At 52.5% G+C, this 22007-nt stretch overlaps 1 protein-coding gene across 1 annotated transcript in view; it reads left to right on the top strand.

The window, feature by feature from the left end:
- The window catches only part of GRIN2D (glutamate ionotropic receptor NMDA type subunit 2D), a 45867-nt gene that overhangs the window by 16114 nt on the left and 7746 nt on the right, over nt 1-22007 (top strand). The window contains exons 7-10 of the mRNA XM_036432614.2: nt 67-220; nt 3571-3696; nt 3912-4141; nt 6139-6299. Coding sequence (XP_036288507.1) covers nt 67-220; nt 3571-3696; nt 3912-4141; nt 6139-6299 — 671 coding nt within the window. The remainder of the gene's footprint in view (nt 1-66; nt 221-3570; nt 3697-3911; nt 4142-6138; nt 6300-22007) is intronic.

Raw genomic sequence — 22007 nt, 5'->3', positions numbered from 1 at the left:
GCCTGCCTCCCGCTTTCCTGCCCAGAGCCAGCCGGGCACCCTCACCCGCTCCTCGCCCTCCCCCAGGTGTTCTACCAGCGCGCCGACATGGCCATCGGCTCCCTCACCATCAACGAGGAGCGCTCCGAGATCGTGGACTTCTCCGTCCCCTTCGTGGAGACGGGCATCAGCGTGATGGTGGCGCGCAGCAACGGCACCGTGTCCCCCTCGGCCTTCCTCGGTGAGCGGGCCCCTGGCGCCAGGCCGGGGCCGCGGTGTGCCCGTCCCACCTGGCATTGCCGGGACTCCGTCCAGTGGCTTCACTTCTGAGCCTCAGTTTCCGAATCTGCAATACAGAGAAGTCATTCCCACTGCCAGAAGCATTGTGACCAGGCAGCTCAGGTTGGCTGGGGGCGGGAGCCTCCTCTCGCACAGCCTTTGCAAGGCCCTGGGCCTGGTTTTGTAGCCATGATTCTGTGTTTTTCAAAAGTATGTTTTTATTGATTTCAGAGAGGAAGGAAGAGGGAGAGAGAGAGAGAGAAACATCAATGATGAGAGGAAATCGATTGGCTGCCTCCTGCACGCCCCCTACTGGGGATGGAGCCCAGAACTCGGGCATGTGGCCTGACCGGGAATCAAACCATGACCTCCTGGTTCATAGAGCAACCAGGGAGCCATGCCGGCCAGACTGTATTCTTTTCTTTTTTTAAAAAAAATATATATATATATTTTTATTGATTTTTTACAGAGAGGAAGGGAGAGGGATAGAGGGTTAGAAACATCGATGAGAGAGAAACATTGATCAGCTGCCTCCTGCACACCCCCCACTGGGGATGTGCCCGCAACCAACGTACATGCCCCTGACCGGAATCGAACCGGGGTCCCTTCAGTCCGCAGGCTGATGCTTTACCGCTGAGCCATACCGGTTTGGGCTGTATTCTTTTTCTTACGGAGAACCCTCCAAATTGTAGGAGCTTTCAGGCCCCACAAAATCCAAGTCTCCCCAGTATATACGTCTGAGATGAGGAGATGAGGGAGAGGTTAGCATGGTACAAGTCTCCCACCAGACTGCTTTCTGAGCACCTGGTGTGTGCCAGGCTCTGAGCGGCACACAAATCCCGCCTCTAAGAGCTCCTGGCCTCCTGGGGGAGACAAAATAAATTCTTAAAGGGATCCAGGGACAAAATCTCTTAAGACGGTGACCAGTCCTACAGGAAGTTACGCTGGGGGTCGGGGAGAGAAGGAAGGGAATAGTATTGGTGCTCGGTGGCTGGGCAGGCGGCCCCCTTCGCGGAGGCGACTCAGCCCTGTGTAGATCTGCCTGGAAAAGCATTGTAGGCAGAGGGAACAGCAAGGACGAAGGCGGCGATGTGCATGGAGTATTTTTTTAAAATATATTTTATTGATTTTTTTACAGAGAGGAATAGAGAATTAGAAACATCAGATGAGAAACATCGACCAGCTGCCTCCTGCACACTCCCCCACCGGGGATGTGCCCGCAACCAAGGCACATGCCCTTGACCAAAATCGAACCCGGGACCCTGCCGTCCGCAGGCTGACGCTCTTTCCACTGAACCAAACCGGCCAGGGTGTGCATGGAGTATTTGTGAAATAGCGGGGGGGCCTGTGTGACTGGAGGCATGGAGCCAGTGAGGGGGTGGCCGGGGGGAGGAGGAGGGTCTTGGTAGGAAGGCTGGGTGTTCCTCTTACTGAAATGGCAAGGGTAGCCAGGACCGGTTTGGCTCAATGGATAGAGTGTTGGCTTGGGGACTGAAGGTCCCGGGTTCGATTCCGGTCAAGGGCATGTACCTTGGTTGCGGGCATATCCCCAGTAGGGGGTGTGCAAGAGGTAGCTGATCGATGACTCTCTCTCATTGATGTTTCAAACTCTCTATCTCTCTCCCTTCGTCTCTGTACAAAATCAATAAAATATATTAAACAAAAAGAAAGAAAGAAAAAAAAAAAAGAAATGGCAAGGGTTCTAACCGCTGGCAGCGGGGGTGAGGCCAGGAGGCAGTGTGAGAGGTGGCAGGAAGCTGACACCCCGGAGGCTGGGCTCTGAGCTGGATTGGAACAGGAACGAGCGCCCATTCACTCAGCTCGGGGGAGATAGAAGGAAACGCTGTCACTTCCCGCTCGCTCGCCGCCTGCGTCTGAGCACAGCTCCTGGCGGGCAGGCGCGGGGAGCCGGCACAGCTTTCTTCGTGCTTTGCGTTTGGTACTCTCCCCAGCGATGTCTCTCCTGGCTTCGTCTTGGCACCCAGGTCTCAGAGACACCGCGTGGGCCTGCTTTCAGCAGAGGAGTGACAGGGTCGCAGGCATGGCCCTCGGGGCGGCCCAGAGGAGTGACAGGCGCGTCCCCAGACGCTGCAGGGACCGGCCAGGGTGGTGACTCCGCGGTGACAGGGCCGTCCTGGCTGCCTGCACTCGGCCCAGGGAGATCACAGCAGCCAGAGCTCATCTCAGGGGAAGGGCTTATTGTCAGCGAACTCCCGAACTCCCGGAGGCCGTGTGAGGAGGGGGCACGGGACGTCTGTCTGATGGGCACCTCAGGACGGGAGGGGAGCTGTGGAGACCGGGCCGGAGAGGCAGTGGCTCACGGTGAGGTCTGGGCGGCTTCCTGAGCGATCCGGCTGGAGAGACGGGCGGGAGCAAGGCTGAGAGTGGGGCCGTGGGTGCTGGGGAGCCACGGGGGACTGTGAGCTGGGGAGAGGTCAGGTCACCGCTCAGCGTAGAAAGAGCCGCAAGGGCCATGGAAAAGGGTTGGGGGGCCAGGCTTGAAGGGAGAGACTGGGGAGATGGTCCAGGAGAGGGGGCAAGGCCTGGTCCAGGAGTGGGAACAAAAGGATGGGGGTGGGGACTGATAGGCTGTGGCTGGGGAGGAAGGGAACCAGGGTGAGGGTGGGGGGGAGAATGTAAATAAGGGGTTGGTTTGTGACCGAATAGACAGGGGGACTCCCAGTTTGGGGAACCTGGGAGTTGGTGCCGGGGTGTGGGGCATGAATGGCTGGGGGGATGGCCAGGGGAGACGGAGACTCCGGTTGGGGCTAAGGAATCATATTCAGAAGACAGTTTCGCCGAAACCGGTTTGGCTCAGTGGATAGAGCATTGGCCTGCGGACTGAAAGGTCCCGGGTTTGATTCCGGTCAGGGGCATGTACCTTGGTTGCGGGCACATCCCCAGTAGGGGGTGTGCAGGAGGCAGGTGATCGATGATTCTCTCTCATTGGTGTTTCTAGCTCTCTATCCCACTCCCTTCCTCTCTGTAAAAATCAATAAAATAAAAATTTTTTAAAAGCTTACTGAAAACCCTTTGCCAGGGTGTTAAAAAGTAGGAAAAAAAAAAGACGGTTTCTATTTGGTGCTTGCGACCACAGAAATGGCTGAGATGGGCTGTCTTTGAGAGAGAATGGCTCTCAGGGGCCTGTGTGGGCAGCAAGGCTGGTTCCTGAGATGGGAAACTTGGGAAGGGGACCGAGTAGGACAGGGTCAGATCTGGGCTGCACCTTGGTCACATGTCTGTGGTCCCCCAATCTTTTGCTTGGCTGAGCCATGACCACCTCCCCACCCCACCCCCACCTCTTGTCTCCAGAGCCCTACAGCCCGGCCGTGTGGGTGATGATGTTCGTCATGTGCCTCACCGTGGTCGCTGTCACTGTTTTCATCTTCGAGTACCTCAGTCCCGTCGGCTACAACCGCAGCCTGGCTACCGGCAAGCGTGAGTCCCCTTCCTCCATCCCCCTACCTCAGAGCCCCTGAACCACAGCGAGAGAGAACTACATTTCCCAGCAGGCATTGGGGCAGAGCTATGGCCCCTTGAGGCAGCAGAGGCCTCAGGGGCCACTGGGGATTGTAGTTCTTTCTGCTCCCTCCTGGAGCAGAAGGAATTTGGGGTCCATGCCCCCTTACCCCCCATCTCCTGGCCCCCTGCAGGCCCCGGTGGCTCCACCTTCACCATTGGAAAGTCCATCTGGCTGCTCTGGGCCCTGGTGTTCAATAACTCGGTGCCCGTGGAGAACCCCCGGGGTACGACCAGCAAGATCATGGTGCTGGTGTGGGCCTTCTTCGCCGTCATCTTCCTCGCCAGCTACACGGCGAACCTGGCCGCCTTCATGATCCAGGAGGAGTACGTGGACACCGTGTCTGGGCTCAGTGACCGGAAGGTGTGTGCGGGGGGGGGGGGGGGGGGGGGATTGGCCGGGGTTGGAGGTCACAGGCCTTGTCACGTGGGTGGGCAGAGGAGGATTCTGGGGGTCTCCTCCCAGAAAGAGTTCCAGAACGGGAGAGTTCTGGGGCCCACAATGAGCCATTTAAGTATTGCCAGGGGAAGAGAGTTGCCAAATGTTCAAGCACAAAGAACCCCCAGTGCCAAATGGGGTAGTCTAGACCACCGTTCCTCTCAAAACTGTGATGAAGAACTAATTCTCGGCATTTCTAATCCAGTGGAGACCCATGCTTTTATGAAATACAATGGAAATGAATTACCAGAAAAGTAAAATTTAAAATGGAGGCAAGCAAAATTAAATTGCTCTAAATGCTGACTCTCATTTCTGTAACTTGCCTCATCGGGGGTCCCTGCTCACTGGGTGCCAGGACCTCTTAGAAGGTTGAGAAATCCATCCAATGGATGGCCACAAGCAATTTGTTTAATGCAATTGGATAGAATAGAAAATACGTTTGACTGCATCTTACGAAATAAGGATGAGTATGGCTTTATGAAACGATTGTCTAGTCGCATACGCACTTGACTCTGAGCCAGCACACACCTGTCTGGCTACGTCTGTTGTTCAAATCGTGAGCTATTTCTGAAGAGATTGGTAAATAACAACTGTCCCGGCTCCCCTCCTCCCACGGACCCAGCAAGTTAAGGGTTAATGCCTGGCATATCAGGGGCCTCTGGGAACCTTCTTGAAGCTTTTTTGACTGGACCATGACCAGGCCATGCTGGGTGTTAAGCATTTTAATATTACTGATTATGTGTATTGTAATTCATGTATCTGTAATTCGTGCACGGGTATGGTCCCTAGGCCTGGCCAGCGATCAGGGCCGATTGGGGCCTTCCAGCTGCTGGCCGGGGCTGCCAGCCAGGGGGAGGGACCGTGGGAGGTTGGCCAGCCACAGGGAGGGGCCAGGGGAGGCTAGCTGTGGGAGCACACTGACCAACAGGGGAAGCTCCTGCATTGAGCATCTGCCCCCTGGTGGTCAGTGTGTGTCATAGCAACCGGTCATTCTGGTTGTTCTGGCTTTTAGATAGATAATAGATAGATAGATAGATAGATATAGGTATATGCATAGATATATGTATAGGTATGGGCATGGGCATGGGCATAGGCATAGGTATCGATATTTGCATAGGTATAGGTATGGGTATGGGTATAGGTATAGGTATAGGTTTAGGTATAGGTATGGGTATAGGTATAGGTATGGGTATGGGTATAAGTATAGATATAGGTTTAGGTATAGGTATGGGTATGGGTATAGGCATAGGCATGGGCATGAGTATGGGTATAGGTATGAGTATATGTATAGGTATGGGTATAGGTATAGGTATGGGTATAGGTATAGGTATAGGATAGGTATAGGCATAGGCATAGGTATGGGTATGGGTATAGGTATAGGTATGGGTATGGGTATGGGTATAGGTATAGGTATGGGTATAGGTATAGGTATAGGATAGGTATAGGTATAGGCATAGATATAGGTATAGGTATGAGTATAGGCATAGGCATGGGCATAGGTATAGGTATGGGTATGGGTATAGGCATAGGCATAGGCATAGGTATGGGTATGGATATGGGTATGGGTATATGCATAGATATAGGTATAGGTATGAGTATAGGCATGGGCATGGGCATGGGCATGGGTATGGGTATAGGTATGGGTATAGGTATAGGCATAGATATAGGTATAGGTATGAGTATAGGCATAGGCATAGGCATGGGCATGGGCATAGGTATAGGCACAGGCATAGGCATAGATCTGCAAATGTGTAGGTACCTGTGGGTGGGCAGCAGTGTTTCCTACTATAGGCCACTGTAAGCAAGTCTAGGAACACGTTTGCCCTGGGGTGTCCCCTAGCTGGAACGGACATCGGGGTGGAGCACATCCTCACCCCGGAGGCCCCCAGAGGGCGCCCCAGTAACTCTCCGTTCTGCCCCAGTTCCAGCGGCCCCAGGAGCAGTACCCGCCCCTGAAGTTCGGGACGGTGCCCAATGGGTCCACAGAGAAGAACATCCGCAGCAACTACCCCGACATGCACAGCTACATGGTGCGCTACAACCAGCCGCGCGTGGAGGAGGCGCTCACGCACCTCAAGGCAGGGTCAGCGCAGACGGGGGCGGGGGGGGCGCCTGCGGATGTTCAGGGATGGCGAGGGGTGACTTATTGGCATCAGGGGTCAATGCGGGGTGGGTCAGCCTGGAGGGCAGAGGTTGCTGAGCGTGGGAGTGAACTCCCAGGAATGGGGTCCTTGTGATGGGGTTAGGGATCCAGTTCACATCCTGGATGTGTGTCTCTTCTTGGCTGTGTGTCCTTGGGCAAGTCACTCAACCTCTCTGAGCCTCAGTTTCCTCCCTTGTAAAATGGGGATCACAGGAGGACCTGCCTCATAAGGTTGTTCTAAGAACTACTACAGTTATTGTTACTGGTTAACAAATTATTTTGTTAGTATTGTTAGTTAATCCATGCGCAACAGAGCATGCCTGGCATGCTGTAGGTGTTTGCTGCTACCATCATCATCATCTTCATCATCATCATCATCATCATCATCATCATCAGAACTAAACTTGATGGAATGAATATTTGTATTAATATTATTTTTAAATTTTATTTAACATCAGTTTTCCCCAAAAATAGGGATAACGTTAAGTTCTGGCCCCAGAGTGCAGTCCAAGCTGAGCACGGTAACTCTCTCCCTGTCCCTCCTTTATTTAGCCACTCAGCATGCATTTGCTTTCTTAGCCCCTATTTTTTTAAGGGTCTGGCACATAGTAAGTGCTCAGTTAATGTTACTGTCCTATTTTTAAAAAATAGATTTTATTGATTTTTTACAGAGAGGAAGAGAGAGGGATAGAGAGCTAGAAACATCGATGAGAGAAAATCATCGATCAGCTGCCTCTTGCACACCCCCTACCAGGGATGTGCCCACAACCAAGGTACATGCCCTTGACCGGAATTGAACTCGGGACCCTTCAGTCCGCAGGCCGATGCTCTATCCACTGAGTCAAGCCAGTCAGGGCTCCATGGTTGTGTTTTATTCAAAGGGCAGTGAGCAGCCATGGGGAGGGGGGCTTTGCGTAGAAGAGAGGTGTGATTGATTTGTCTGTAAATGCCCCCTCTGGCTGCGTGTGGAGAATGGATGGAGGGGGCATCATGGGACCAGAGGGCCGGCTGTCCTGTCTGTTAAAGCCTTTCCCCAAAGGCCCATCCTCACTCACCCTCCAGGAGCCACTCCGAACCAGGTCCTGTTGGTTCCTGTTTGGTTAGGATTGTTGGGCTGCAAGATAAGAAACTGGATCAGTTTGGTCTGTAAAATGAATGGGTTTGCGTAAGGACACAGCAGTGTCTCTTAGCAATAGTTGCAGAAAGTGAAGCCAGGCCGGCGTGGCTCTGTGGTTAAGCATCCACCTATGAACCAGGAGGTCACGGTTTGATTCCCAAGTAGGCATATAGCCTATCCCTAGAGAGGGGTGTGCAGGAGGCAACAGGTCAATGATTCTCTCTCCTCGTTGATGTTTCCGTCTCTCCTTTCTTCTCTGAAATCAGTTTGAATTTTTTATTTTTTATTTTTATTTTTTAAGAAAGTATCCCTAACCGGTTTGGCTCAGTGGATAGAGGTCGGCCTGGACTGCAGGGTCCTGTGTTCGATTCTGGTCAAGGGTTGGTACCTTGTTTGCAGGCACATCCCCAGTAGGAGGTGTGCAAGAGGCAGCTGATCGATGTTTCTCTCTATCCCTCTCCCTTCCTCTCTGTAAAAAAACCCAATAAAATATATTGAAGAAAAGAAAGTAAAGCTAGGCTTTGAATGAATGTGAAAGTCATTCATTCATTTTGAAAATATTTAAGATTACCAGGCACAGTTCTGCACTGGATAATGGTAGTCAACAAAATAGTTAACTTTCTTGGATCTGTAAGGAATCCTTAGCAGATGTGTGTGATTGTGTGTGTGTGTGTTGTGTGTGTGTGTGTGTGTGTGTGTGTGTGTTTATCTCTCATAAGAAGCCCGAGGCTTGTGTGATAGCTCAGAGATACCATGAATAATCCGAACTTTGTTTCATCAGCCTGGGAGAGGGACCTTCCTGCTCGCTTTGGTTGCCTCGTGATCACAGTGTGGCTGCTGCCTCTCAGGAGCACACCGTGGTTCCAGGCAGGAAGGAGGAGGAGGATTTTCTCCTGGCAAGACTTCGCCTTTCTATTGGGAAAAGTGTGCTTTTCGCAGGGACTTCTGGCTATTTCTCGGAATCCATCAGAGGCCGACTCCTCGCTGCAAGGGAGGCTGGGAAATCATGTCAGCCCTCCAGCCTCTGTTGGGGAAAATGGCAAAGAAAGAGGTTGTACATGGAGACTGTGGTAGCCAAGCCACCAGCCAGGGTCGTGGCCTCATGCAATTTGCATTTTGCCACCCAGCAGCTTCTCTCTGGCATCTTGTCTTCTCTTGCAATTTTGGGGGGTTGGGCGGGGGTCTCTTGGGGACTATGGGGGTCACATGGCCCCTTGTCTCTCATCTCGGTGCTTTCCCTGCAAGGCTCCCCTTTCAGGGAACGTCAGCACTTTCTTATCGGTCCCCCCATTTCTCTCTCATCTCCTGTGGCTACTGTTTTCTCTGTCCAGCTTCAGCCTCTTCAGGGATTCCACGTTCCCCTTGGCCCTCTCTCTGGAAACACCGTTAGCATGAGCTGGTTTCGCAACAGGCTTTTCTTCCTTATTAATTTTTAAAAATATATCTTATTGATTTTAGAGAGGAAGGGAGAGGGAGAGAGAGAGAGAAACATCAATGATGTGAGAGAATCATTGATCGGCTGCCTCCTGGAGGCCCCCTACTGGGGACCAAGCCCGCAACCCAGGCGTGTGCCCTTGGCCAGAATCGAACCCGGGACCCTTCAGTCCCCAGGCCAACGCTCTATCCACTGAGCCACACCGGTTAGGGCCAGGCTTTTCTTCTTTAATCACAACTTTGGGCAGGCCCGCTGCTAACACCGGCAGGGCCGGCCTGAGAGTACACACGCAGGCTCATCTACTGCGAGTCGAACTATTTAAACTTCATAAATCAAGCCTAAACCGGTTTGGCTCAGTGGAGAGAGCGTCGGCCTGCGGACTGAGAGGTCCCGGGTTCGATTCCGGTCAGGGGCATGTGCCTTGGCTGCGGGCACATCCCCAGTGGGGGGTGTGCAGGAGGCAGCTGATCGATGATTCTCTCTCATCGATGTTTCTGACTCTCTATCCCTCTCTCTTCCTCTCTGTAAAAAATCAATAAAATATATTTAAAAAAATAATAATAAAATAAACTTCATAAATTAAGCTAGCATAATATCCAACGTGTGGATCCTCCCACCCTGACAAATACGCCTTCACAAACAGAAAGGCCAGTAAGTTCAAGTTCGGGATTCTCCGGGTTCAGTGGCAGAACCTGACTCCTTGCCTTCCTGCCCCAGTCTGTTCTCCCGCCTTCCTCGGCTCAGGGCTCCGGGTCACTCCCTCGGCCCATGGCATTGACTCACCTTCCCTGGCTGATCTTTTCCCTCCTCCTTATAAGGACCCCGAGGTTCTGTCGGGCCCACCTGCATAATCCAGGCTGGGCGTTATCCTACCTACCACAGCTTCCTGGAGATTCCCGGTGGGCACAACCCCTTGGCCTCTGGGACTCCGGCAGGGGGGGAGGTGAAGAGGAGACTTCTCAAAAGGCCTAGGCTGCATATCGAGTTTGAAGAATCATGAGCAGGGATGTTAGGACACAGCACAGAACAGGAAAAATAGTTGTTTTTCGGTGAGTCCTCCCCTGAGGATATTTTTTCCATGGATTTTAGGGAGAGAGTGGAAGGGAGAAGGAAAGACAGAGAGAAACATCCATGTGAGAGGGACACATCGATGGGTTGCCTCCTGCACACGTCCCCCGACCAGGGCCCTGGCTGGGGAGGAGCATTAAACCGAGGTACTTGCCCTTGACGGGAATTGAACCCGGGACCCTTCAGTCCACAGGCTGATGCTCTATCCATTGAACCACACCGGCTGAGGCAAAATAGTTGTTTTTAAATTGTGCATTGATTCCTCCTTCTCTCTAGGGACCAGTTTCCATATCTTTCAGTAAAATGCCGGGATTCTGGTGTCCCCCGTACCCAGGGAGTTCCTAACAGTTTCCTGGGGTGCTTAACAGCACCGGTTTTAAAACCAGATGGTGCCCTAACCGGTGTGGCTCAGTGGAGATAGCGTCCGCCTGCAGACTGAAGGGTCCCAGGTTCGATTCCGGTCAAGGGCATGTACCTTAGTTGCAGGCACATCCCCAGCGGGGGACGTGCAGGAGGCAGCTGGTCGATGTTTCTCTCTCACTGATGTTTCTAACTCTCTCCCTCTCCCTTCCAATGTGTAAAAAATAAAATAAATAAATCAGTAAAATATATTAAAAAACAAAACACAAGTGGGAATGAGAGGAAACCCCTTACTTGCAGTGGAACAAGTTAATTCAGTCCCTGAGCCTTCATGTTTCCCTCCGTAAAATCCATACGGACCCAGTTCTTCGAGGTCCGATCTGAGCAGCAGCCTGTGTTCAACTTCACATCCCGCTAGAGAGAATCCGATTGGTCCATCTGGGAGTCAGGTGTCCATGCCAGGGCCAATCAGCAGCGGCCGGGGTGAGATCTGGCCACGTGGTTCTCGGGCTGCCACTTCCCAGCTCCCTGTGGACTCTCAAAGGGGCCCGCGAGCCTGCAGCGGTGAAGCCCGGTGGCCCCTCAGCACCCCCCTCCTCCTCTCCGGGCCTGGACGATGCCCAACACTTGCTTATTGATAAAAATAAGAAGGTGAACCGAAATCGGTTTGGCTCAGTGGATGGAGCCTCCGCCTATGGACTGAAGGGTCCCAGGTTCCATTCCAGTCAAGGGCATGTGCCTTGGTTGCGGGCACATCCCCAGTGGGGGGTGTGCCAGAGGCAGCTGATCGATGACTCTCTCTCATCAATGTTTCTAACTATCCCTCTCCCTTTCTCTATGTCAAAAATCAATGAAATATATTTTTAAAAAATAAGGTGACAGATCTCTCCCTTCCCCCACCCCTTATTGATTCATTGCTGGTGGCTCGATGCATTTCCTCCGGCAGTTTTTCTCCTAGAGCAGAACTGGGGAACTACAGATTTAATTAAAACTTCCCAGGATCCACAGTAACAGAAACAGGCAGTATTAATTTTAAGAGTGCGTTTTCCTTACCCCAGGATCTCCAACATGGTACCACTTCTGTATGTAATGTAAACATGAATGGGGATGCTTCCTTTTTTTCTTTCTCTTTTTGTATTTTGAGTTTATGTTCTACTCGGAACGTCTCTCCTTGGGACTGACCACATTCCTAGGGCGCCTTAGCGACATCTGGCTCAGGCTGTCACTCCCGACAGAGTCTTTTTACTTCTTTTGCTATTTTCCTTCCCACACTCTATCTTCTTCTTACTTTATCTTTTTTTTTTTTTTACTCTTTTCATTTATTTTTTTTAAATTTTCCAGAGTGATGACATTTTACATTTTTAAAAAAATATATTTTATTGATTTTTGTACAGAGAGGAAGGGAGAGAGATAGAGAGTTAGAAACATCGATGAGAGAGAGTCATCGATCAGCTGCCTCTTGCATACCCCCTACTGGGGATATGCCCGCAACCAAGGTACATGCCCTTGACCAGAATCGAACCCGGGACCCCTCAGTCCCCAAGCCGACGCTCTATCCATTGAGCCAAACCGGTCTTGGCTGTTTTCATTGATTTTTAGAGAGAAAAGAAGGGAGAGTGGAAGAGAGAAACATCAATGGGAAGAGAAACATCAATTGGCTGCCTACTGGTGATCCCGAAACCCAGGCATGTGCCCTGACAGGGAATAGAACCAGGGACCCTTCAGTCCACAGGCCAATGCTCTGTCCACTGAGCTAAACCGGTTAGGGCACTAAAAATATATTTAACAATAAAACAAGTGCAAAAAGTTTCATGACGAACATCAGACATACGAGAGCTCTGGCCATCCACCCCGCCCCTCTCCCTGGACTTTTCCACTTCCTTACTCACCCCCAGATTCCTCCCCAGCCCTCCGCTGACTCGCCTCTCCCTCTCCCCCTTCTTCCGCTCCGTCCTCTTCAGCCCTCCTCCAGGACGGCCCCTGGGGTTTCCAGATCCTGTCCCTCTTCGCTGCAAAGCTCTCCTAGGCTCCGCCCACCCACGCCTGCTTCACCGCCCAGAGTGCCTTCCTGGTCCCCCTGGTCCCCCTCCTGGGAGGCCAGGAGGACTTCCTCTTTTACTTCCCCAGGCCTTTGTGTCCTCACTCTCAGAGTGAGAATCCAGGCTGGTGTGTGGGAGGGGGAATCCCATGTCCCGAAGCTACTTGGCTCCTGACGGGTTGAGCAGTTAACTGTGTGGCCAGCAAAGGAGACTAACATCTTTAAAAAAAAAAAAAGAAAAAAAGAAGGAATTCAAATCTCTTCCGTCCTTGAGTTCAGAGAACAGGGGAATCCCTGTACTATTTTTTCCCCCATCCAAATGTCAGCCCCAACCCCAGCCTTTGGTGAGTAAAAATAGCTTGAGACTTCATCACGAATCTTTTTATGTTTTACTAGAGGCCCAGTGCACGGTTTGCGCACAGATTTGTGCACTGATGGGGTCCTTGGCCTGGCCGGTGGGGATTGGGCTGAAACCAGCTCTCAGACATCCCCCAAGGGGTCCCGGATTGCGATAGGGCAGTTCTCGGGGGACACACCCTGGAATCAGGCTCCCTCCTCTCTGGTTCTGGGTGCTTCACCCGAGAACCACAGCTGCCAAGCCCCTGCAGCTCTGCAGCCCCTGCATTGAGCGTCTGCCCCCTGGTGGTCAGTGTGCATCATAGCTACCGGTCAGACATCGAACAGGTGGATGGTCACGTAGGCTTTTATAGAGAGAGATCTTTCTTTTAAAATATGTTTTTATTGATTAGAGAGAGTGGGGGAAGGGGGTGGGAGAAAAATCGAGCCCATAATCCTGGCATGTGCCCTGACCATGGGCCCCAATTGGGCATTGACTCGGCTATATCTCGGTGCATGGGCTGATGTTCAACCGACTGAGCCACCCTGGCCAGGGCATATTTTATCTTTTCTTATTGAGATAGAACACACAAATCTGAAGTGTGAAACTCATGGACTGTCTATACACACATCATACCTCCCTGGGCCACCTAGACTAAGGCATGGGAGATGTCAAAGTGCCCAGAAAGCCCCGTAGAGTCTCGCTGTAAACTGGTTTTGCCTGGATTTGAATATCGATCCCACAAACAGAGCCCAACAGTGTGTACAGCAGCCTTTGTGTCTGGCTTGTTTTTTGTTTTTTAAATATATTTTATTGATTTTTTTTTTTTTTTTACAGAGAAGAGGGAGAGGGATAGAGAGGTAGAAACATCAATGAGAGAATCATCGATCAGCTGCCTCTTGCACGCCCCCCACTGGGGATGTGCCCGCAACCAAGGTGCATGGCCTTGACCGGAATCGAACCTGGGACCCTTCAGCCTGCAGGCCGACGCTCTATCCACTGAGCCACATCGGTCAGGACTGTGTCCGGCTTGTTTTGCCCCATGTTACCACCGGGTTGTTTGTCCGTGGCTGCAGCCCACTGCACACAGAATTCTCCCTTCTGCTATCGGGGGGCTTGGGGTGGTCTCCAGAGCTTGGCCATGATGAATGTTCTACTACCAACTTTTTCTTTATTTTTTTTCTTCATTGATGAAGGTATTTCCTATGTGTCCTTATTCCCCCAGAGCCCCCACCTCCCATTCATGCCCCCATCCCCCTGCTGTCTGTGCCGGTTGATTAGGCTTACATACATCACCACCGTGTCCGTATAAGTCTTTGGAGGGCGTCCACGTCCCTTTCTCTGGGGTAGATTCCCACGGGTGGCACAGCTGGGTCACAGGGCGAGGGACCCTTCGCTTCAGAAGGTCCCGCCGAGCCTTGGTCGTACCCGGCTCCATTCATCCTCCCCGGGCAGGAAAGCGCCGGTGGTCCCGGATCCCTGCCGAGGCATGTATCACGCCCAAACCTTTTACATTCACACAGCAGCCCTAACCAGTCTGGCTCAGTGGATAGAGCGTCAGCCTGCAGACTGAAAGGTCCCAGGTTCAATTCCCGCCAAGGTTGCGGGCACATCCCCGGTGGGGGTTGTGCAGGAGGCAGCTGATGGATGTTTCTCTCCCTTCGATGTTTCTAGCTCTCTATCCCTCTCCCTTCCACTCTGTAAAAAAAAAAAAATCAATAAAATATATGACAAATAAATAAATTGACAACAGCATTTACTACCCATCAAGCTCATTACCTGTTCGCTAGGGTCTGGCCGTGTGGAGGCTGCCCACCCCCTGGCTCCTTCGGAGGCTGTGAGGGGCCGACGTGCTTGTTTCTGGCTTCTTTCCTGTAGGCGCCTGTCCTCCTGTGTCCTCACAGCGTCTCCCGTCCGTGTGTGTCTCTGTGTCCCCACGTCTGCCAGGCCTGTTGGCTGAGGGCCACCCCAATGACCTCATTCAGCCTGAGCCCCGTTTGGAGGCACCGGGTTAGACTTCAGTACCGGAATGTAGCCGGGCGGCCGGCTCAGGGGCTCAGCATCAGCCTATGAACCGGAGGCCACGATTGGGGCTCAATTCCCCATCAGGGCATGTGCCTAGGAAATGGCCGATCCATGATTCTCTCCCATCGTTTCTATCGCTCTCTCCCTCTCCCTTTCTCTCTGAAATCAATAAACATATTTTATATATATATATATATATATATATATATATATATATATGCTAACTGGTTTGGCTCAGTGGATGGAGCATCAGCCTGCAGACTGAAAGGTCCCAGGTTCGATTCCAGTCAAGGGCATGCACCTTGGTTGCAAGCATATCACCAGTGGGGAGTGTGCAGGAGGCAGATGATAGATGTTTCTCTCTCATTGATGTTTCTGACTCTATCCCTCTCCCCTCCTCTCTGTAAAAAATTAATAAAATATATATATTAAAAGAAATATATATATATATTCAATATATATATATGAATATTGAAGGACACAATTAAACCTGTATTCATAGGTGAATTTATTATCCCCATCTTATAGATGGGCAAATCGAGGCGCAGCATGATCCCCGCAGCTGCTGGGTGGCAGAGCTGGGACTCGGCCATCGGCCCTCTGCCTCTCAGTCCAGCGTCTCAGCCGCTCCAAAGCATTGCCTCCCGGGCGGTGGGACCAGCAGCCCCGTGGATTCACAAGCGGTGCCCCTGCCTGTCGCGCTGTCGCCGCTGCAGATTTCCTGCTTCTGCTGCACTCGATTTCTCTCCTGTGTTCCTGTTTACATTTCCCCCTAATGTTTAGTTCTATTTTTGTTGTTGTTGTTGATCCTCACCTGAGGATATTTTTCCTCATTGATTTTTAGAGTATGAAAGGGGTGGAAGGAGGGGGAGAGAGACGCGTCCATTGGTTGCCTCTCCCACTCACCCTGCCTCGCCAGGGATCGGTCTGCAACCCTTCTGCAGGGGCTGTGCTCTGACCACTGAGCACACCGGCCAGGCCTTTTAGTTCTGTTTTGTTTTTGTTTTTGTTTTGTGTGTGTGTGTGTGTGTGTGTGTTGTGTGTTAAATATATTGTTATTGATTTCAGAGAGGAAGGGACAGAGAAGTAGAAACATCAATGATGAGAGAGAATCACTGATCCGCTGCCTCCAGCACATCCCCCACTGGGAACCATGCCCACAACCCAGGCATATGCCCTTGGCTGGAATCGAACCTGGGACCCTTTAAATCAGCAGGCCGATGCTCTATCCTCTGAGCCAAACCAGCTAGGGCTAGTTCTATTTTTATCAGAGTTATATGTTCACCTAATGTGGGGCGTCAAGTAAATACACGATTTTAAAAAGACGACCACCCACCGTCCCCACCTGCCTCCCTCCGTTTCTCCCCCGCCAGGGGAACCCGCTGTCCCCTCATTTCCCCTGTCATTTTGTTACCGACGCCCTTGTCTCTCCATACCTCGTTTGAGTGGCTGCCTCATGATATTTGTGTGTGTGTTTTTCGGGCATTTCCGTTCAGGTCTCCCAGCAGCAGACAGACACGCCTTCCTGCTCGGGTTTGAGCAGCCGCCCCGACTGAGCCTCCCCCCGCAGCTGCCGCCGTAGTAAACAGAGATGCCTCCCTGCTCCCACGCAGCTCTTTGTTTCTCCTGCAGTTAATCACGGTCTCCCCTCGCCCCTCCTGTAGCTCCTTAGTGTCTGAGTTTTCTTTGTGCTGAACGAATGCAAACCCGCGTCCTCGGTTCCTTCCACGGATCTCTCCGCAGACCCGGGGCCGCAGGTCCCCCACGCGCGCGCGTCACCTCCTTGGATTGGCGTCTCTCCTGACCTCCTGGCCCGCTCCAGCCTGCGCAGGGTCTACACCCTGACTTGACCCCCTCGCCTCTCCCGGGGTTCAGATCCTGTCAGCTCCTAAGTTTTACCCTTCCTGAGTTTGGCTCTCATTCTTTTTTTTTTTTTTTTTTTTTCTTTTTCTTTTTTTAAAATATATTTTATTGATTTTTCACAGAGAGGAAGGAAGAGGGATAGAGAGCTAGAAACGTCGATGAGAGAGAAACATCGACCAGCTGCCTCCTGCACACCCCCCACCGGGGATGTGCCCGCAACCAAGGTACATGCCCCTGACCGGAATCGAACCCGGGACCCTTCAGTCCGCAGGCCGGTGCTCTATCCACTCAGCCACACCGGTGAGGGCTTATTCCTTCTCTTAATGCATCCATCTCTCTAGCTCCCTGCTCCACTTCCTGGGACTCTTGATTCAGGTTATATCTTCCACTCTCGGACTCAGCTTTTCATTTCTTCAAGTGTGTGTTTCCTTTCTAAGCACTTTTTTTTATCTCTGACCTTGTATAGTAGCTTGCCATTTTTACGGTGTTGGCCTATTGTGTCGTATCCTGTTAAGGGTTTGAAGCGGCGCTATCTGGCCTTGTTTCCCTGAGAGAAGGTGGTCATTGTGGGGGGAGAGGGGTTACATGTTCTCCTGTCTGCATGGTGTTTCCTTCCAATCCCTGCTGTTGGTTTCTGACTTTCTTATCAAAGGCTTTATGTGATGGCTGGTGGCCCTTGGGAGTCTGGTGGTATATGGGAGTGGTGGGTCCAAAGCTTTCGAAGTGATGGGCCTGTGATTATGTAAATGGGGTTGTTAGTTATGGACTTCACTGTGGGGTGGTCTGTCTGTATGATTTTTGGGGGGGAAATCCCCAATGTTAGAATCTTTCAGTCTCTTTCATATACACTGAGTGGCCAGATTATTATGCGTTCGGAGATCATAATAATCTGGCCATTATTATGATCTCCGAACGCATAATAATCTGGCCACTCAGTGTGTGTGTGTGTGTGTGTGTGTGTGTGTGTGTGTTTGTGTTTGTGTGTGTGTTAGAGACCCGGTACATGAATTCATGCATGGGTGCAGGTCTGGCCAGCCTGGCCAGGAAGAGGGGACATGGGAGGTTGGCCTGCCTGCCTGCTGGTTGAATTGGTCAAGGGGACAATTTGCATATTAGCCTTTTATTATATAGGAGATATGCTGACTGGCCAGATTATTATGCGTTCAGAGATCATCATAATCTGGCCACTCAGTGTATATACCAGAGGCTGCTCCACGAAATTAATGCAAGAGTGGGCCTGCCTTCCCCCGGCTGCTGGCACCCGCTTCCTTCCGGCTCCTGGGACTCAGGCTTCCGGAAGGTCGTCCGGAAGGACATCCGGTCCAGTTAGCATATTACGCTTTTATTATTATAGATACAATGTTTTAATAGAGAGAGGCACAAAGAAGAAAACAAACAATGAGCCATGCCCAGGCCAGGTAGCTCAGCTGGTTACAGCATCGTTCTGATACCCCAGGGTTGCAAGTTTGATCCCTGGTCAAGTCACATACAAAATCAAGCAACGATACGTAGAACAACAAATGGATGTTTCTCTCTCCTTCCCTCTCCCTCTCAGATCAGTTTTTAAAAAGAATGAGCCTGACAAGACAGCCCCTAACGTTATAAAAGCTAAAAAGCATTCGATCATCCATTCCTCCACTAAGCCTTCACTAAGTTCTCGCACCGGCCTAGGCCCGGAGGGAGCAGCAGTGAGCAGACCCAGTTCCCTCCCTGCTCCTCGGGAGCTCCCATTCCGCTGGGAGACAGACGTGGTGAGGGCAGCTGTCCAGTGGCCTGCCCTGAGACGGTGGGGCTGTCCCTGACACACGCAGTCCAGCACAGGGACCGCTTCTCCGTCACTCGAAATGTGGTTGGTACCAAGAAGGAACTGATTTTTGTTTCGTTTTGTTTGTTTTTTGAAATTTTTAAAAAGTATTTTTATTGATTTAAGAGAGGAAGGAAGAGAGAGAGAAACATCAATGATGAGAGCAAATCACCTATCAGCTGCCTCCTGCACACCCCAACGGGGGATCAAACCTGCAACCTGGGCATGTGCCTCTGACAGGAATCGAACCTGGGACCCTTCAGTTCGCAGGGCCAATGCTCCATCCATTGAGCCAAACCAGCCACGGCTGAATTTTTTTTTTTTTAATAAATTTTTTTTATTGATTTACACAGAGAGGAATTGAGAGGGACAGAGAGAAACATCGACCAGCTGCCTCTTGCACCCCCCCCACTGGGGATGTCCCCACAACCAAGGTACATGCCCTTGACCGGAATCGAACCTGGGACCTTTCAGTTCGCAGACCGACGCTCTATCCACTGAGCCAAACCGGTCCCGGCAACAGCTAAATTTTTAATTTTTTTTTTTTTTTAATCCTCACCCAAGGATATTTTTCCATTGATTTTGAGAGAGAGTGGAAGAAAGAGGGAAAGAGAGAGAAACATCGATGTGCCCTAACTGGTGTGGCTCAGTGGATAGACCATCGGCCTGCGGACTGAAAGGTCCCAGGTTCGATTCTGGTCAAGGGCATGTACCTGGGCACATCCCCAACGGGGAGTGTGCAGGAAGCAGCTGATCAACGTTTCTCTCTCATCGATGTTTCTAACTCTCTATCCCTCTCCCTTCCTCTCTGTAAAAAATCAATATATTAAAAAATAAGTAAATAAAATAAAATCTGAATTCAGATAGCCACATGTGGCTGGTGGTCACCACGGAGAACAGCACTAGAAAATCGGACCCTTACGGAGAAGTGCTGGGATTGGCGGCGTCACATGGCCTTGGCCGGCTCCCACGCCCGCCGTGGGCCTGCCCGACCGACCGCCGAGGGCAAGCCACCGGTCAGGCGGCTGAAGTGCATTTATTCAAAAGAAATAAAGAAACGGCTGCTCCTCCCAGCGGGTTCTGGAAGCCCGCTCACTCGCCCTGGGGGAGGGGGGAGGAGGAAGCACGGGGCCTCTCCCTGAGGCAGCAGCCCTGTCCACGTCTCCCGGATCAGTTACGTGGTGTATGCGAACGCAGGTCTCCACGCATTCCTTACTGAAAGCACAGGCCGCTCTCCTCCTGCCTTCTCCGCGGAGGCACGGCTCTTGGCTGATGAAATCGGACCTCCCGGCTGCGCAGGCACCTCGCCCACCCGCCTGGACACATCCCTCCCACCGCTCTCTGGGCGGCACCCGCTGGGTGCCAGGCGTCACTCCGGACCCGGTGCACACGCAGGCACGGCCAGCCCGGTCCGTCCCGCAGGGAATCTACGTCCCTGTAGGGTGAGGCGGGCAGTAAACCTAACCCCTGAGCTGGTGCGGCTCAGCGCAGAGAGCATCGGCCCTCGGACTGAGAGGCCCCGGGTTCAATTCCTGTTCAAGGGCATGTACCTCATGGCAGGTTCAATTCCCGACCCTGGTTGAGGCATGTGCAGGAGGCAAACCAATGGATCTCTCTCTCTCTCACATTGATGTCTTTCTCCCTCCCTCTCTCCCTCCCTCCACTGTCTAAAAATCAATGTGGGAGAGGGGAAATCAATGGGAAAAATATCCTTGGGTGAGGATTAACAACAAAACAACCACCAAGACCAATTTATAATTAGAGGCCCGGTGCACGCAATGCCTGGGTGGGAGGGGGAGTGTCCCTGAGCCCGGCCTGCACCCTCTCGTAATCCAGGACCTCTGGCTCCTAACCATTTGCCTGTCTGCCTGCCTGTCTGATCGCCCCTAACTGCTCGCCTGCCTGCCTGATCACCCCTAACCACTCTGCCTGCCCGTCTGATCGCCCCTAACTGCTCGCCTGCCTGCCTGATCACCCCTAACCACTCTGCCTGCCTGTCTGATCGCCCCTAACTGCTCGCCTGCCTGCCTGATCACCCCTAACTGCTCGCCTGCCTGCCTGATCACCCCTAACCACTCTGCCTGCCTGTCTGATCGCCCCTAACTGCTCGCCTGCCTGCCTGATCACCCCTAACCACTCTGCCTGTCTGACTGATCGCCCCTAACTGCTCGCCTGCCTGCCTGATCACCCCTAACCACTCTGCCTGTCTGACTGATCGCCCCTAACTGCTCGCCTGCCTGCCTGATCACCCCTAACCACTCTGCCTGCCTGTCTGATCGCCCCTAACTGCTCGCCTGCCTGCCTGATCACCCCTAACTGCTCGCCTGCCTGCCTGATCACCCCTAACCACTCTGCCTGCCTGTCTGATCGCCCCTAACTGCTCACCTGCCTGCCTGATCACCCCTAATCACTCTGCCTGTCTGACTGATCGCCCCTAACTGTTCACCTGCCTGCCTGATCACCCCTAACCACTCTGCCTGTCTGACTGATCGCCCCTAACTGTTCACCTGCCTGCCTGATCACCCCTAACCACTCTGCCTGTCTGACTGATCGCCCCTAACTGCTCACCTGCCTGTCTGATCGCCCCTAACTGCTCGCCTGCCTGCCTGATCACCCCTAACCACTCTGCCTGCCTGTCTGATCACCCCTAACTGCTCGCCTGCCTGCCTGATCACCCCTAACCACTCTGCCTGCCTGTCTGATCGCCCCTAACTGCTCACCTGCCTGCCTGATCACCCCTAACCACTCTTTAATGGGGAGGGGGTATGAAGGCGTGTGGGAGACCTGGAGGAAGCTGTGGGTTGCAGTATGAAGCAGGTGCGTGGGAAGGTGTCTTGTGAGCAATCACTTGAATGGAGGGAGGGAGCGAGCCAGGTGGGCCTGGGAGAAGGATGCTCCGGCGGCGGCCACAGCAGGTGCAAAGCGCTGGAGCAGAGCAGGCTGCAGCCGCCGGGAGCTGTGCAGAGGCCGGCGTGGCTGCAGGGATGGAGGGCGGGAGGTGTGGGTGGGAGGGGAGGCCCCAGGGGTGAGGAGGGTGCTGCGGGGGAGTCCGGTGGCCCTGGGCCTTGGAGTTCCCCGTAGCTCTAATGACTCTGAGAGAAGCGGGCAGTCCGGAGAGGGCTGTTCGCTAAGGAGTGCGGGCGCTGACTCAGAGGCTAAGGTCCCTTAGGACAGGGCAGAATGAACAGGGACGGAAGGACAGACGCGGGGTGTTCTATTCTCCCCCAAACCTGTGTCTACACAAAGGCTGTAGGACACGGCTGAGTTTTACCAGAGGTTTAAGGCAGTGAGGGGAGGGGGAGGGGAGGGCAGCATTACATTCCAGAACAACAGAGCAAATGATTCGCCCTCGCCAGTTTGGCTCAGTGGATGGAGCGTTGGCCTGCAGACTGAAGGGTCCCGGGTTCGAGTCCGGCTAAGGGCACATGCCTAGGTTGCAGGCTTGATCCCCAGGAGGGGGCGCGCAGGAGGCATACAATCAATGATTCTCTCTCATCATTGATGTTTCTCTCTCTCTCTCTCCCACTCCTTTCTGCTCTGAAATCAATAAAAATATATAAAAAATAAATAAAAGTGGCCGGGACCGGTTTGGCTCAATGGA

Source organism: Pipistrellus kuhlii, unplaced genomic scaffold (genome assembly GCF_014108245.1).
Source record: "Pipistrellus kuhlii isolate mPipKuh1 unplaced genomic scaffold, mPipKuh1.p scaffold_m20_p_114, whole genome shotgun sequence".
NCBI lineage: Eukaryota > Metazoa > Chordata > Mammalia > Chiroptera > Vespertilionidae > Pipistrellus > Pipistrellus kuhlii.
The sequence above is the reverse complement of the archived record's forward strand: the minus strand, read 5'-3'. Positions and strand labels throughout refer to the sequence as shown.